This window comes from Nesoenas mayeri (assembly GCF_963082525.1).
Source record: "Nesoenas mayeri genome assembly, chromosome: 15".
NCBI classification, from domain to species: domain Eukaryota; kingdom Metazoa; phylum Chordata; class Aves; order Columbiformes; family Columbidae; genus Nesoenas; species Nesoenas mayeri.
In genome coordinates, this window is record NC_137559.1 from 7,415,142 (window position 1) to 7,431,450 (window position 16,309).

The window sequence follows — 16,309 nt, forward strand, 5'->3', positions numbered from 1 at the left end:
AGGTGTACTGGAAGAAGCCGAATTCTACAATATCACATCACTAATAAAATTGGTAAAGGACAAAATAAGAGAAAGAGACAGCAAGATCTCACAGGTGAGGCTGTTTTCTAGTGTGGTTTTCATTATTTGTTCTAGGGCAAGTAGTGGGTGGGTTCCTTCTTTTTTTTAACTGCTCCTTTGCTCATTTCCCCGGTGAGATACTGAAGGGCTGCCTCCCTTGCTGGCTGAGCTGGGACCGTTAGTACGCGAAGATTAATATTATTAACTGCCAGTATCTGCCAGTTTCTGCTTACAAAGAGCACAAACATATGGTTCCAGTTCTTGTTTGAAAACTGAAAACATTCTAAAGAATTGTCAAAAAAATGTCTGGCAATAGTAGAATTTGTCATAATAACGTTTATGACATATAATAATAGTTATTTTAGAAAACAGTTTTTGTAGAATGTATTTTTCTCATATACATTTAAATACTCTGAATATGAAGAGATTGTCTAACTATGGTATAGGTGCTGTTCATACAGTATGTTTTTACAGCGAACACACAGATGCTGTTTACCTCTAGTCATGCACTTCTGTAGCAAAGTTGGTTTCTTTATTTGTAGTGCTGTGTAGCTGAGAAGACTCTGCCTCTTCTCATTGCCGCTCGTGAATGTTTCTTCATCGAAGTGGCTATGATAGACATACTGTTAAGAAAGTATTCAAGTTTGTTCTTCAACTCTGCTACTCTGGCCTTCCCTGGTAACTGAGTCTTCATGGCCATGTTACAAACTCATGTTGGCAGATCTCTGCTGAAGTTGAGCTGTGGGATTGCAGAGTTGCTCTGACAGCATTTTATAAAGTGTTTCAGCTGAAATGGTCCTTGTTACTCATTGCTGTAGATGGGAAACTTTGGAAGGGAAATGAGGACATTCCTTGAAGTTAGGTAGGGCCTCTGCAGAACCTCAGCCTTGATTTTGAATGGTGTGGTTTGCTACCACATGGAGTGATAGGCAAGTCTTAAGATGATTTTGTTATAACTATTAAGTAGCACTCTTAGTCCCAGAAACATTCTTGAACCATTGAGTCTTCTGCAAGGTAGTTCTGAACAGATGAGGTTCTGGGGTTCAAGGTGATGTTGCTTACCATTTCTAAAGAAGAAAGGTAACTTTAGACAAGTCACATACATAGTGAATTCCAGGTTATTTTGAGCATCTTCTGTTTCTTCTTGAAGGTGCCAGTCAAACACGTGTACAGGGTGCTGCAGTGCCAGGAAGAAGAACTCACTCAGATGGTTTCCACAATGTCTGATGGCTGGAAATTTGAACAGGTAAAAAAAAAACTTATGGGGTATAATTACAAAGTCTTCTAAAAATTCAGTTATGTGAAAGAATATCAAGTCAGTTCTATGTATCTTTTTAAGTGCAGTCATTTTCAGAAATGGGATAGATAAAGATGCACAGTTAAAATTTGATATTGATATTCTTATTTGTCAGATAATAAAAAACCTGTGGCTTTCCAGGAGGTAAATTGTGCTGACTTTCAAGAAAAATGTCTACATCATGTTTGAAATGTAATGCTTCAGTGTCTACACATGAGCATTTGAAGGGCGAATGAACCAAAATTAACTAATACAAGTTTATACAAATTTGTAGGTCAAATATAAAGAGCTCTGGGTAGAAGAAATGAGCTTGGGAGATAAATGCTTGTCAGGCCCAAACAATGGATCTCCCGATAAGGGATGATAGACATAGGAGGGTGAACTTACCCGGCATGGATGTGGAGCTGGACAGGTGTGAGCTGCGTGGATGTTCTCGTTCTTTGCACTGCGTAAAAACAGCTTTGTGTGTACATTCAAGAATACATTGTAAAATTGCTAGAAGATCTTTCTGTCATCTTTGCTAATCCCTGTAAATAAGAAACTAACTGTGTGACTTGTTCATCCTTTACATTCCTAACCTGCTGGAATATCTAAACTGCACCGGAGCAGTGAACGTGTTAGTGCTGGAGCAAGACACAATGCTGAGCCGCCAGCCCCTTGTTCAGTGGCTGGTGCCAGCTGTAGGAGAGACGGGATAAACACGAGTCTCTTACCCTGTGCAGTCTCACTTTAATAACACAACAAAGCAACATTTTTTAAAAGTATGGCACACAAAGGTAACAGAGAGCGTTTTGTTTATGTATGATGAAGTGTGTGAGGTGCTGGTGTCATGGAGACAGCCATGATCAAATAAACCAAACCAGCAGAGAGAGAGTGTCTTACGCTTCAGTTCTCCGGCACAAGTATTACCAGGTCTGTTCGGAATGCCCAAAGCTGAATGTTGTTCAAGTCCTGGAAGAAGCTCTCACTTAATGCACATGGCTGTTGTTGACCAGTGCATTGACAAAGTTTTGGGGTTTTTTTACATTCTTTTTTGTCATGAGAAACTGGCTTTCATTGCAAATAGAGATTCCTTACTTTTTAGCAGATTGAATCATACTATGGCTTTTACCTGTCCTAAAGCCTTGTATTCTTTGGGGATATTGTGTTTGGGAAGAATAACTGCTTTGACAGTACAAATACTGAAAGAACTATCATAATTTCTTTAAGAATTCAGATTCTCTTCTAGCACTGGAAAATTCCAGTGGTTTTCTTGAAGGTTGTGTCTCTGTTTCATCCAGCTTTTTCCTGACTCCCTCCTGCCTGTGTTGCTCTCCCTTGGACACATAGTTTGAAGTAGATGAGCACAACAGCTGTGTGGTCTCGTAATGCTCATTACCTCAGACCAGGCCATTCTCTCCTTTGGTTGTATTGCAGACCTGCTTTACCAGACATCATTCACTTGGAACATGATTTGAATATTCTGTATAATCTAAACAGTTCTGTTGGTAAGATTTGAGAACAATGTAGCATTTCTATAATTTTTTAAGCTTTTCTAAAGCAACATGCTTCCCTCAGAAGTTGTCTCTGGGGTGAGAGTCCTGGGAGTCCTTGTGCTCTGTTTAAATGGTTGGTTTTGATCAAAAATATTTCTTTCCCCTTAACATTTCAAAATTTTATTGTAAAATACAATTGGATGTGGTGATTAAATAGGAGGTGAAAGTGTTAAACTTCTGATGCTGTATTGCTGCACTTTTCCAAAGAATACCACTGAAAGCGTTGCTGGAATACTGTAATTATGTATCAGTCCCAGTCCAAAAACTACTGCCAATAATTGTGCTGCCCCACTTTTGTGATTTCAGTGGGTTATTTTGTAGGTGATTTTTAGTTTCAATCATTACCTCTTCAGGCAATCAGAAAAAACAGTATTTTGGCAATGCTGCATAAGGAGAAACTCTGGGCTCTACAAAATCACTACGTACAAAGGCTTTAGACAGGAGTGGTGCGTCAGACATGTAAATTTTAATGATCAACATAAGCTGAGTCTGTCGCCATGATGCTGTCTTAAACACGTTCACTGTGTGCGGAGGATGGCGTTTAGCTGCTGCCCTCAAAATTATTCACATAACAATAAAAGGATAAAAATACATGTTCATGGGCTGTCTCATCGGTAGTAATCTCCAGTTTACTCAGAATAGGCAGTTGTTGTGTCGTTCTTCACCCTTAGTTTAAAGCTCTGATCTTTCTCAAGTGCACTGACGGGCTATGCTTTGATTTAAATGGGCTAGGAATTGCCATGTGTTATGAAGATAAAATCTTATTTGTAATAACAAGTTGAGAATTTTAGATGAGTTCGTTCTGAACTTCTGAATTATTAGACATTTAGCAAGTGTGAACAGAGTTCTTGGTACTGATTTTTATGGGAACAAGGCAGACAATTTTTTCCACTCCAGTTATTTTCTTGGACTATCTGTAAGTTATCCTTCTAAAACCTACTTAGAGCACTCAACTTTTTTGCCTCTGGTTTCCTTAGCTGTATTTTGTTTATCAATATGTGAAACGAGATGAAGCTCTTTCATATCCAGGCTTGCTATATTGCTTTACATAACACTTTCCAGTCTTTTATCCATGTTACTTTCTGCACTTGGCAAGTATGACAGGAAAAAATACTCACTTTCATAATGCACCAGACCTTGTGTTTCAGAGTAGTTTGCTACACCAAAGTGATATGGGAAGTTTTTTGGCTTACTATCAATAACTCTTAACTTCCCTTGAAATTACAAAGGGCTTTGCAACTGCTTCCATAAATTTAAAGTATGTTGAAATGAAAGTTGTAGCTTGATACCAACCTGTTCTAGTGGCAAGTAAACGTTACCTGAACGTCTGAGCTCATCTGTTACTTGTACAATTGGGATAATGGTATGTGCTTCAGCTTTACAAAGGTTTCTCTTTGTGTTTTGCTTTGATTGGTTATTTCAGCTTGTCAGTATAGGTTCCCAGTACAGCTGTGGCCGGGCCCAGCAGTCAGAGTATCTGCTGATAGTGTCACGGGAGGTGAGAGGGGAAGAGAGATGCTGCCAGAAATGCTGCAGTGAGGTGTGTCCCACCGTTCTTTTTGCCCTCACACTGATATGCTTGGCTTTCTTGCATTTCTGCTGCTTTCAAATCATTCCACTTTATTCCTGGATGTACAGCACATAGTAATTTGTGTGTATTTGTGACTGGCTTCTGTTTATATTCACAGTATTTCATTATACATTATGAATGTTTGTATTGTAAAAATAATAAGAAAACGAGTTTAAAAACCCTAGTTATTTAGTTAAAGGTTTTTCTTAAGAAGGGTTCTTACCTTCTCAGTGGGTAACTTCTTTTATGTAAATTTCCTCCAAACTTAACAGCCTTTGATCCATACTTGTTAGGTAGAATTGGTACCATTTAACCATGAGGAGCCCTGTAAATAAAGCTTTGAGTTCACTGGGTTCAGGAGGGTACATTTCTGTGCTAGTCATTGTTCCAATTTGAGTATATTTCATCCATCTAATAGCCAGTTCTGAGTTTGAACCCCGTATTTCTAGTAACTCAGAACTTAACTGGTTTTTTTTTTTCAATTGGATTAAATATATTCAAAGTAGAACAACTAAAAACATGGTTTTTTTCAGAGATAAAATATGGAGGAGTGAAGGGAGAACAAACCCAGCATTTTAAAGTCTTATCTCAAGTGGAAAGAACACCCTGGGGGTTTTTTTGGCTTGTTTATTTGTTTTGGGGTTTTCCCTTTTGGGGAGTTTTCTTGAAACCCAAATAAAGAGTCGTAGATTCACTCATTGGCTTTTTAGGCCTCTCATCCTTTTTGCTCCCCTCGCCCTCAGGTCACTGCTTTTTAAATCACTGAGTTACTTCCCAGTGTTCAAGAGTTTGGGAAGGATTATTTGCTGATCGGTAACATTGGAGGGGGTTTCCAGTTCTTTACATAGCTGTGCTCTGCTTTGAAGTGTGCTGTGTGAACTGATTGGGGAACCTGGTGTTCTGTAGTATCTTTCATCAATAAAATATCGAGGTACTTGTTCTTTGCCTTGCTATATATATAGTTATACAGTCTGAAAGATCAGTATAACACGATGAAGATAACATGACAGCGAAGCGACTTGATACAAGCAGAACTTTGCCTGTGAATTTACATGGGCACTTAGCCATACAGTTCTAGATTTTAAACCTGGACTGTTGCCTAGCTATATACAGAGTCTGCTTTCAACGTACCAAGCGCTATCTGTTTCTTGCAGTTGTATAGGTAACATTTGGAATGTGAAATTAATGCACTGGGTTTGCAGATTTCTTGGAAGTGAGTGGGAAATGTGGCCTGTTGTCAAGGGATGTGTTGGGTACCGGGTGCATGATGTTATTCATGTGTTCAGGTCCTAGATAGCTCAGAGTAAAATTCAACATAATAAAATGGGAGATGGAGGAAGGCAGTGAAGAAATAAATATTGTTAAACCAGGATAGCAAGTCTGTGTAGGCAAATTACTGAAATGTGGCTGGTTTGGAGATATCTCAATTCGGTTGGGCATGACATTTGTTCACTTCAAAAATAAGGTTCCTAAAAGTGATGCACTAACCATTTTGCCTATTCATAGGGATATTTTTAGGTGTACAGTCATTGATTTGAGACAGAAAGAGATTCATGTATTTTGCTGCCATTGAGTAACTTGATTCAGGAATGATTTGACCTGTTTTCTCAGCTATGCCACCTTTATCATCTGTTTTTCTAAAATACCCTTGCAAACAGTGAATGGACTGTGATCTAATGAATTTTCTGTGATAAGTAACACTGGCATTTTCCTATACTGGATTATGACATGAGCTCACAGGGACGCTCAAACAGGATCACACTGCTTTAGTAAGGGGGGAATGAAACAAGTCATGGAAGGGGGAAAAAAAAAGAAAGATACATACATGCATCTATACATATGTATATATAATCATACAAATCTATGAAATTCAGCATTTCACAATGTTGTGGTTTTCTTTCATGAAGTTTCTGGTCATTAAAACTCTCTCTACTTTTTAAGCCCCATGAGCCAAAAAGAGTCTGTCCTTTCAGAAAGTCTGAGAAACAGTGGGCTGGATAATCTAAAATCCTTTTCTTGTGCATTGTAATGCATGTTTTACAGACCTCAGCATGCTCTGATTTGTTGTGGGTTATTTTGGGGGGTGGGGGAGTTTAGCAGTTCCAGTTTATCAGCATCCTTCCTAAAGTGTTGTCACCAACACTGGGAACAATGGGGTGACTTTTGGAATACAAGTGCTAAAATATTGTGGTTTTTCTGGTGATATTTTCTGACACAACAGTTCATTTCTAATCTGCAGTCACTTTCTATTGTTTCTTCTTTCTGCCATCACCCTTATTGCTGCTGATACATGTCAAAAAGCTACAACAAAGTTTCTAGCATGCTGTTGATGTTATGCAAATAATGCATTCTTAGTAGCACACATATGGAACTGCTTAAGTGTTGGAATTTTGGAGAACTTGTGTTTAATTTTGCAAAGTGACTTTATCTTGAAATGCACCAGCTGATTAATAATGGCAAAAAGTCACCCAGATGTTTGGCAGTCAGCTAAATCAATAGTCCTATCCAACTAGCTAGTAAGTAGTCAGCATGCCACATCTTCAAAGACGACTTGGGTGCAAAATGTTGATTTATTTGGGTTATGAAGCACTGGTGGGTGTACGTAGCTATCAGCTGAGGACCAGTCAGCCTCGTTGAACCAGGATTGATCATTTGGCCAATGTGTCGATCTTGTATCATATCTGCTTTTAGAGAGGTCATTTATTCCTTTGGAGTGCCAATGAGTAAAGTATTTTTCCTCCTGGAGGTTGTTACCATTGCTTATCTGATAGCAAGTTCTTGGCCGTTTGCAAGAAGAAATGTTGACTGCGTACTAAATCAAATCATATGCTTGATTTTTATTCTTCAAGTTTCTTTTCAGAGAAGGTGAATTATGCGTGGCTTTGTTTAAATATTTATGCAACTTTTTGAACGTTTTCTAGAATTTCAGTGGGTTAAAAATACTGCTTAAAATAGTCCTGTATTTTACGTCAGTGATTTAAGCAGTTACTGTATTTGTGTTATATGGTTTGTAATTGCTATGTAATATACAGGATAAACTTTATACCACTTTGACAGGCTTAGAGCCGGCTGAACTGCTTTTTTTTCCCCTGAAAAGTTACGCACGATGTTTCCTGCTGGTAGGGGAGAAAGTCAACAAGTCATGTCTATGTATGGAGTGAGTCTGGGTTGATTTTCCAGCTTTTCATTGGACTTTCTTAGTCCATTTTGTGCAACTAAGCAACTAATAACTTCATGGGTTTTGAGATTCTCTGTGACACAAATACGCTATGGTGCAGAATGCAGAGTATCCATTGTGAAAGATTAGCTGACTTCACATCTCAAGTTAGATGGCGCCTTTGTATTCCAATGAGAGTATATTGGTGCCTCTAAAAAAACTGGGGTTTTGTAACTTCATTAAATGGTTTTGGTGGACAAAATGTCATGATCACGTTCATTTTTGGTGAGCCGATGTTCATTACTGGCTGTATTTTGCAGAGCCAGAGTGTCGTTAGGAGCGGAGGAGGGAGGGAGGGGTTTATCTCCCCTTAAGACTGCAGTGCAGCTTTGTGTTCTCCCGAGGGTGCTATATGGAATCTGCTTTTAACCTTGATCTGCCTTCCACTTCTGCTGGGGGAATAGTCTCATCCCTCAAGTACAGATTCTGGACCAAGATTTCATCTTGGCTGCATCTTCTCTGCTCTAACAAAGATTTACTCTCTTTGGTGCTGTGCTGGACTAATGGCAGCACACACTTTTAGACAGATAACTAAAGTGTTTCCAGTGCTGTTGCCCTAAAAAACAAGTCAAGCATTTTCAATGGGGCCATTACCAGTGCACTTGAATGATAAAATAGAGAATAGGAACAGGACAGCCTTATCATGTGTGGGTGGTGATTTGGTAGGCAGATTTAATACATTAATGGTTTTAATATAATTTTGGTAATGACATTTAGGTACAGTGTATCTGTGCAACAGTTGATTTTTTTAGGGCTTTGATCTGTGTCAGTAGTTATACCACCATACATTATCTTGCCATGCTTTTGAAATAAACCCTTAAAGTAGCTACATCTGAATTGATTCTGGCTTGGAAAGGCAGGCTGTGTAAAGCTTCTAGCATTAGGAAAGTGTACTGTGTGTAAGGTAAGCCAAGTTACATGCAATTTCTGCCATTTGGTGAACATGCTGCATGTAAGGTAGCACTGATGTTGAGTATATCCTTCTTTCTCAGTGAATTGTCGTTTATCATTCAATATCGAGACTTGTAGAAGCTTGTAAATATGTCGCATTTCATTATACATGGCTTCCGCTTGTAGCACTTCCTTAATGAACTTAGTTGTAGCAGTACCTCTGAATTTCAGATGTTAACCTTGGTGTCTCACCATGCTGTGTCTTGCTGTTTTCCAGTCAAATGCAAATTTTGTCTTTGTCCACTCAAAATATGTTTTAATACAAGTATCATTATTCTGTAAGTAAAGCAGGTATCTCTTCAGGCTAAAGTGCTTCTTGCATGCAGCCGTTTACATGTTAAATTATGCCACATAAAGATACTACGTACAAACTTTTTAAAATTAACATTGGAGGATGGGAAGGTTTCTAGTAAATAACAGGGAACAGGCTACTTCTCCACTGACCTGCTCTGTAGCCTTTTCTTTCACAGTATAATCATAAGAATAAAACATTAATTCTGTAGATGTTTAAAAAGCAAAGGTGTATTTATCTCATCAGAGTGCCTGTATTTGTCAATATCAAAACGTATTTTCATTGAAGTGGAGAATCACGCTTCAGGCACAGCCAACAGTCTGAAGAGTTTGTACAGACTGAGGAGCGTTTGCACTACTGATGAGAATTTATGGAGTTTGTTTGAGAATTGATGGAGTTTGTTTTACGTGGAAATGCAATTCACTTTCTTTTTTTCACATCTTTCAGCTGGTCAGTATTGGTTCCTCCTATAACTATGGCAATGAAGATCAGGCTGAATTTCTGTGTGTTGTCTCAAAGGAATTGCATAACACTCCCTATGGCACAACCAGTGAACCCAGTGAAAAAGCAAAGGTAAGTTGCTAGACACTGGACTAAACAAGTGGAGTCAAATTGGGTGGGCTTCACTAACTTGTGCTAGACCTACCTCTGTTTTGGAGTGTTATTTAATTGCCTTTTTTCCCCTCACTCATAATAATGGTTCCCTGTCCATCATATGAGACACTGTAAATGGTACAGTCAGCATACATTTGTTATACCAGATGAGTTCTTTAAATGCAATACTCTGTACTGTTCCTGATGCCTGTGCTGTTTTTTCTAGTATTGGCAGGAATTTGCTGTTTACGGTTCAGGATCGTGGTTTTGTTTCTTACACATTTGAATGCTGCCTTATTCTGCCAAAATTTGTTTTTCTTCTTTGAATTCAGCTGAAGAAATCTTACTGTTAAAAATGGAGATTGTAATATACTGTCTGTGAAAACCAGTCATTTGCAATGGTATAAAATGAAAAGGTATTTGTTAGCTTAATATTTTCAGGTTTCTACCGAGTTCTCTTTACTTTCTGTAACCCGCTTTACAAAAAGATTGTAATTGGCACAATATCTTAGCATTTTACTCTGTTGTCTTTTAGAGTTTGTACAAAGGAAAATGTAGAAGCACAGCTGAATAGTAATAAGGCAGAGCAGTTATTTATGTAAGTTCATTCTTCTCTTCCATGCATATTGGGCAGTTGCTATCATTCTGTCGTTGCTTTGCATGAGGAGATGACTACAGACAAACTGGATACTCCTGTAGCTGGCTTTAAAGCTTTTCATGTAGTATATGTAGATGGGAAACAAGTGGTAAAACATTAAAGGTTGTTTTTTCGAGAATCACCCCAGAGAAATTAAATTTTGAAATAATGATGGGTCTTGGCACTGAGGCCTCAAATAAATAAAACTTCACTACTTTCTGTGCCTTGGAACTTGATTATGCAGCTGCATATAAAGAGCTACTTTTGTAAATTGCACTATAACAATACTCTAAACTTTATGTTGGGTTTTTAGTGAAATGATTAATTTATGCTCTTTTGCCACTGTTGAGATAAAACTTGCGAAGAGTTGTAAGGGATTAATGTAGTCAAGAGCGAACAGTGAACCTGGGTGAGCCACAGCTCAGGCTTTCCAAAGCCATGTTCAGGGTCTGCTGCTGCCAGGGGGCTTCAGGAAAACTACAAGTTGACGAGTTGTGTGGTAATAATTTAGGGCTGAGATATATACCCAAAATAAAACAGAATTCTAGAACCTAACAAACATCTTGGTAATGAATGGTAGTGTAACTTCAGGGAACTTCAGAAGCTGCCGGCGTTACATTGCATCCTTAATGTAAAAGAAAATACAGATCAAATGAAACTATTAAACCTTAAATACAAGAGTTAGTTGAGAGTGCAGCACAACTCGGTAAATTCAGTATCTCTGAGACAAACTAAATCTTAGACCTCTCCATTTAAGTTCTTCTTGGTCGTGGTTTTATAGAAGAGAGCAGAGCATAATTTGACCAGGGTGATGAATAAGAATTACTGTTCTTTTTGGTTGGAGATATAAACATTTGCTCCTTTTGTTGAGCTGTTGCTAGTAATTATTGGCAAAACTTGAAGAATAATTTTTTCGATATTATGTTTCTAGTAGGTCAATTATTTTTTATATGTAGAGTTGTACCGGGGTGGGGAAGAAAAAAAGAAAATAAAATCTCATTGGTTGAGAGATTTCTGAGATTTCTGTGTTCAGGAACGTTGACTGAACCCGCGGAGCTGTGCTCTCAGTTCCCTCTTGGCCATCGTTAATCCTCCAGTCTGTTGGTTACTGTCTGACTTCATCTTCGTGAAGTTGATGTGATTGAAATTCTGTATCCAGTGACATACACAGAATAACTCATGGCCTGAGGCTGGCTTTTAGAAGCCATGAGCAAGTCATCCTATTACTTTGGCAGCAGGTTGAGTTAGAGAAAACAAATAATTGCCAGTATGTAATTTTTAGTGACAAGCACTTAAATTTTAATTAAGAGTGCTGGACTTTCAGGATAAGAAAAATAATTTTCTGATAGGTCATCTAATCAAGCTTCACCTTCTTTCCTTCTTAGAGACTTTTTTTTCTTGTGTTTTCCTGTTCTGGAGAATGGTTTGTGTAGTAAGTTAGCAGTTGACTTCCATGTAACCTTCTAATACATCTAAGCGGAGGAAATTAATGGCATTTGGGCATTGACTTAAATGGGTCCCGTGTCTTTCCCCGGTAGCCGTGGCACTACTGTTAGAAAACCTGTGTTGCCATGAGCATTCCCCTCTCTCATACCACTTTATTGACTTGTCACTCTTGGGACAAATAAGCAAAGCTTGTTCAGAACATCTGCATCCCAAGTTACATTCTCAAGTGCTGTCCTTTCCCATCCGTGGCAAAGAGTATATGGAGTGAAGGTTCCAGCTTTACAGTTTTATTTAGATTTTCTCTGTACCTGTGGTCCCTATTCTTATATTGCATGGCACTATTGGCTTCTATCTGATGACTTTAGGACATTTGAAGAAGGAAATTTTCATGAAATATGTAATGTTCATCCTTGAGATTGTCTGCTGTCATACTTGCTTACAAAGAGTGGGGGTCCCAAATGAAAGTAAATAAATGTCATTCCCAGGTGCTTCAAGTGTAAGTGGACTGTACTTCGCTGCAGCTCTGACTCACTGGCAATCTCTTCTTTTCCTTTCCTTTCTCTATACTTGCTGCATGCTGCATGCCACACAGAGTGAGGATGAAGAAACGGATTACGATATGAATGACTCAGATTAAGTGTAAATGTCATGGTGAGCACTAGCTGCCCTAGGATTCTGCCCAGCTGCTTTTCTGCCCCATCCAGTACCTACCCCACTAGTGCTGTCCCTTGGCTAGTCCCAGTGGTGTGTGTGTTTGTGATTATCGTGCTGACACGGTTAGCAAAGACAGAATTCCTACTCTGGATATTGCTGCTTTGATGGAATAATTAAGTATTGCTGTTATAAACTGCATTGTGAGTGGTTCCTTTAAAGCTTTGCTGAGAAGAACATTTCTTTCTGTAGATTCCAGGGTCAGAATTGCTTTTCATTTTGATTTTCTGTGCACCATCTTTTCTGTCTCTTTTGTTTTTTTTACACGTAGAGGCATCTGATACAAACTTAGAGTATAAATTTTTAGTAAATGTCTGATTCAGCAATAAATTAGCAAACTTGACTGAAGGGCAACATAGTCAAAAGGTGGTCTTTCTGATAATTTTGAAACCAATAACTTCTGAATCAAGATCTGCCCAATATAAGTAAATAGTGTGATCTCAGTGCTACAGTTACATTTATCACAGGAACCAACTCTTTCCTGGGAGGGATCAAGTCCTCCCCACAGAAGTTGGACATGTTATTGAAGATGGAAGTACTTTAAAAGTCACAAGTGGAAGAACACAAAAGGTGCATCAGAAAGAACAACTTTAGCAACCTTTTCCTAATGTGTCTGCAAGCACTGCTCAGATTTATTCCGCTATCCAATTTTGAGAAGATAACTTGTCACTGAATGTTCATTGATGCAATGTGCAGGTTGTCACTTGAGCCTGTATAAATTGAAGTTATTTACAATTGCATGAGGTAGAACTCCAGCTTCTCATCTATACACTAGAACTCTTCAGCTGTAAAGCAGCCTTATACTTATCTTGGAAGTGTTGCTTCCGCATGGCTGAAGAACTCGCATTATTTTCTTAACTGATGCTAACAGGAACTATGGCCGAGGTAGAATAAGGTCTTTTGCCAAGGGTTTGGGAATGGCTGCAAGAAACGGATCAAATCCGAAGCTTTATTGAAAAAAACAATAAACTGGCATTGTGCTGGAATTGAATGCAAGATTCTTAAGCTGCCTGAGAGACAAGCAGTCCTTAAAAAGCTATTCTATCTGCAGCAGATTTATTTTGAGTGGGAGGAAATAGATCTCCCATTCTGCTTCCCTAAGAAGCAATCACATTCAGGCCCCTGGGATGTCAGAGTCCGTTCCGTGTTGTTTAGAGTTGATAAGTCAACTTGGGATCTGGTGAACCTGGAGGAAAAGCAGAACAGAAGCATGAAAAAAAGGAAACTCAGAACACAGCAGATCTGCACCAAGGCCAGGACAGTTCCCAGTGTCTGTACAGGTGCGGTGATGAAAGGATTGAGAGCAGCATTGCAGGGAAGGGCTTGGGGATGCTGGTGGGTGAAAGGTTGGATGTGAGCCAGCAGGATCCAGCTGCAGCCCAGAAAGCCAGTTATCCAGGGCTGCATCCAAAGCAGCGTGTCCAGCAGGGGCAGGGAGGTGATTCTGCCCCCTGCTCTGCTCTGGTGAGACCCCACCTGCAGAATTGTGTCCAGCTCTGGAGTCCCAGTACAAGACAGACATGGACCTGTGGCAGCAGGGCCAGAGGATGGACACAACCATGGTCTGGGGGCTGGAACACCTGCTGTAAAGAAAGGCTGAGTCGGGGTTGTTTGGCCTGGAGAAGAGAAGGCTCTGAGGAGATGTTGTTGTGGCCTTCCAGTACTTAAAAGGGGCTTATAAGAAAGATTGAGCAGGATTTTATACCAGGGCCTGTAGTGACAGGATGAGGGGCGATGTTTTTAAACTGAGAGTAGATTTAGATTGGATATAATGACGAAATTCTTCACTAGGAGGGTGGTGTGACACTGGAACAGGTTGCCCAGAGGAGCTGTGGATGCCTGAGGAGAGCTAGCTGATCAGAAATCACCCTTTAGCAAAGGCATGGGCTACAGAAGATGTACCAAGCAAAGTGTGTTAAAATATTGCCTGATCTGATAGAATTTTCTGCTTTATGTTGCGTTTAGTGGCTCAGTAAAGTGTGCCAAGTTCAGCATCCAGATTTGGCTTAGCTTTATCTTACTGTATGTGCTCTGAAGCTGCAGAAAATAGTTCTGAGTCTTAGAAGTACTTTTTATCTTCTAGGAAAGAATAAGCGCAAATATTTCATTTTAAATTGGAAAGATTTAAAAAAAAATAGGTCCAATAATATTATCTAACTACACAGATGCTTATTTCTGCCATGGCTTTGTCTCCATTAGAGACTCCTTCATTTACTGACTGCGTTTGCTGGGTCAGACTGGTATCTACTATGTGGACGTTGACTCCAGCACTTTCTTCTCAGCTGTGACCAACAGCGAATACTCAAGGAAAGAGTTTATGTATGAAACATTTATAAAATTAACTCCTGATACATTTCCTCACCTTCCAGTAAGGCTCGGGAATTTTGGCTTCAAGCCTGCATCCAGATCATTCTGTGAAAGCTACAATGACACTATGATGCCATGAGCATGTGTCAATGGCACTGTCTGTAATGTCTAATCCCTTTAGAATATGTCATAGTAGCAGCTGTTCAGTGATTTTCAGGACCTGGCTTTTCCTCACAGAATTCACTTGGATATTTCCTACAGTTTGAAATGAAATGTTTTTTGCTTAGAACACATAGTAAATGATCTTGATGAAATAAGCAATGTTTGCATCTAAAATATCCCCTAAAGCATGTCATGGCCCCTGGGAAACATCTTTTTCTGTATTTTGAAAATGTATTAAAGTAGCTGCAGTGACATCTGACATGAAAAAGAACTTGGTATGCACAAAGCAAGACCCAGGTAGTGCAGGAAGTACAGCGAGCAAGTGATGAAGTGGACTGTTTGTTTATTAAGCAAACATTGAACTGTCTTCGAACTGTCCCTGAAGCACCCAGATGGTGATGAACTTCATGAACTCCAGTCCTTCAACAATCCCATGGAGTTGTGCACAGCAACTGAGAACCTATTTGACTACAGTTGCTGTGAAAGACATATTAGGCTTGACAGTGGAGGCTGGTAGGTTAAATTATCAACATTTTAACAATATTAAAAAGAAACCAAACACCTAGACCTTTTTGATTTAAAACCATACGTGAAATTGTGGTTGCCAACCTTTACCTACGAGCACGAAGACCGAAGTGTTTGTCTGTGTGGTCAAATCCCGCACGTCATCTGGGATCGAGGGGGATACTGAGCACTACATCAGATGTTTGTCTTAACGTCAGATCACACTGAAACCATCATCAAAGGAGATTCTACATTGGAGATAGCTCTGCCGTTTTCCAGGGGTTGTGCCTTTGCTTTCTTTCAGCTTTTGAAATCAAGAGCCCTTCCCAGTACTAGGAAAACTGTCAAGAAGCAAAAGAAAATGAAGTATCTTTAGAGATACTTGTACTTACAGATTAATGTTGTTAAGGACTTTCCCTTAGTACATTTGAAGCTTTGCTTAGTGCTTTATTTGGCTTCTGTTGCTATTGGTTCTACAGTTTGCTGAAAGGCGCCCCAGCAGTGCTGTGGAGCCAAGAGCTGACCCGTCATTGCTGATGTGGAGCAGCAAGGTGAGAAATGTGCTTGGACAGCAAATCCTGAGACCTGGATCCTTTCCTCACTGGAGCATCCAAAAAAAAATGAAACAGAAAGGAAAAAAGTTGTCAAATTGGAAGTAGAATAAGTGGTTTTCATGTTGCAAGATGCCAGAGACAAGGATTCCTAGGTTTTCCAGGGGTAGATGTTTTGTTTCTGTTAGACTTCAGTCCCTATGTTTAATATATGCCTTTTAAAGTGAATATTAAACAAGCTGACTGCTTTAGGGGAAAAAAATCCTCTTGCTCGCTATAATGGGAATCTCAGTTCCTTGGTAACAGTGGGAGAATCAGACTCCTTAGACAGATTGAGAAATCTGTTCCTCTCCGTGAAGTCAGAGCCCGTGTTGCCTTCAGCTGCCTGGCCTGGATGTTTCAAAGGATAATGGTGGACAAGGTAACGCATCAAGAGTTCCGTGTGCTGTGTCCACAGGAACAATTTTCATATGGA

At 39.4% G+C, this 16,309-nt stretch overlaps 1 protein-coding gene across 2 annotated transcripts in view; it reads left to right on the plus strand.

Moving 5' to 3' along the window:
• PDPK1 (3-phosphoinositide dependent protein kinase 1) overlaps positions 1–16,309 on the plus strand; it is a 59,389-nt gene that overhangs the window by 36,169 nt on the left and 6,911 nt on the right. The window contains exons 15-18 of one of the 2 annotated variants that reach the window (XM_080353648.1): positions 3–94; positions 1,211–1,306; positions 4,316–4,432; positions 9,370–9,495. In XM_080353648.1, the coding sequence (XP_080209774.1) occupies positions 3–94; positions 1,211–1,306; positions 4,316–4,432; positions 9,370–9,495 (431 nt within the window). The remainder of the gene's footprint in view (positions 1–2; positions 95–1,210; positions 1,307–4,315; positions 4,433–9,369; positions 9,496–16,309) is intronic. The other variant, XM_080353647.1, reaches the window with a different exon arrangement.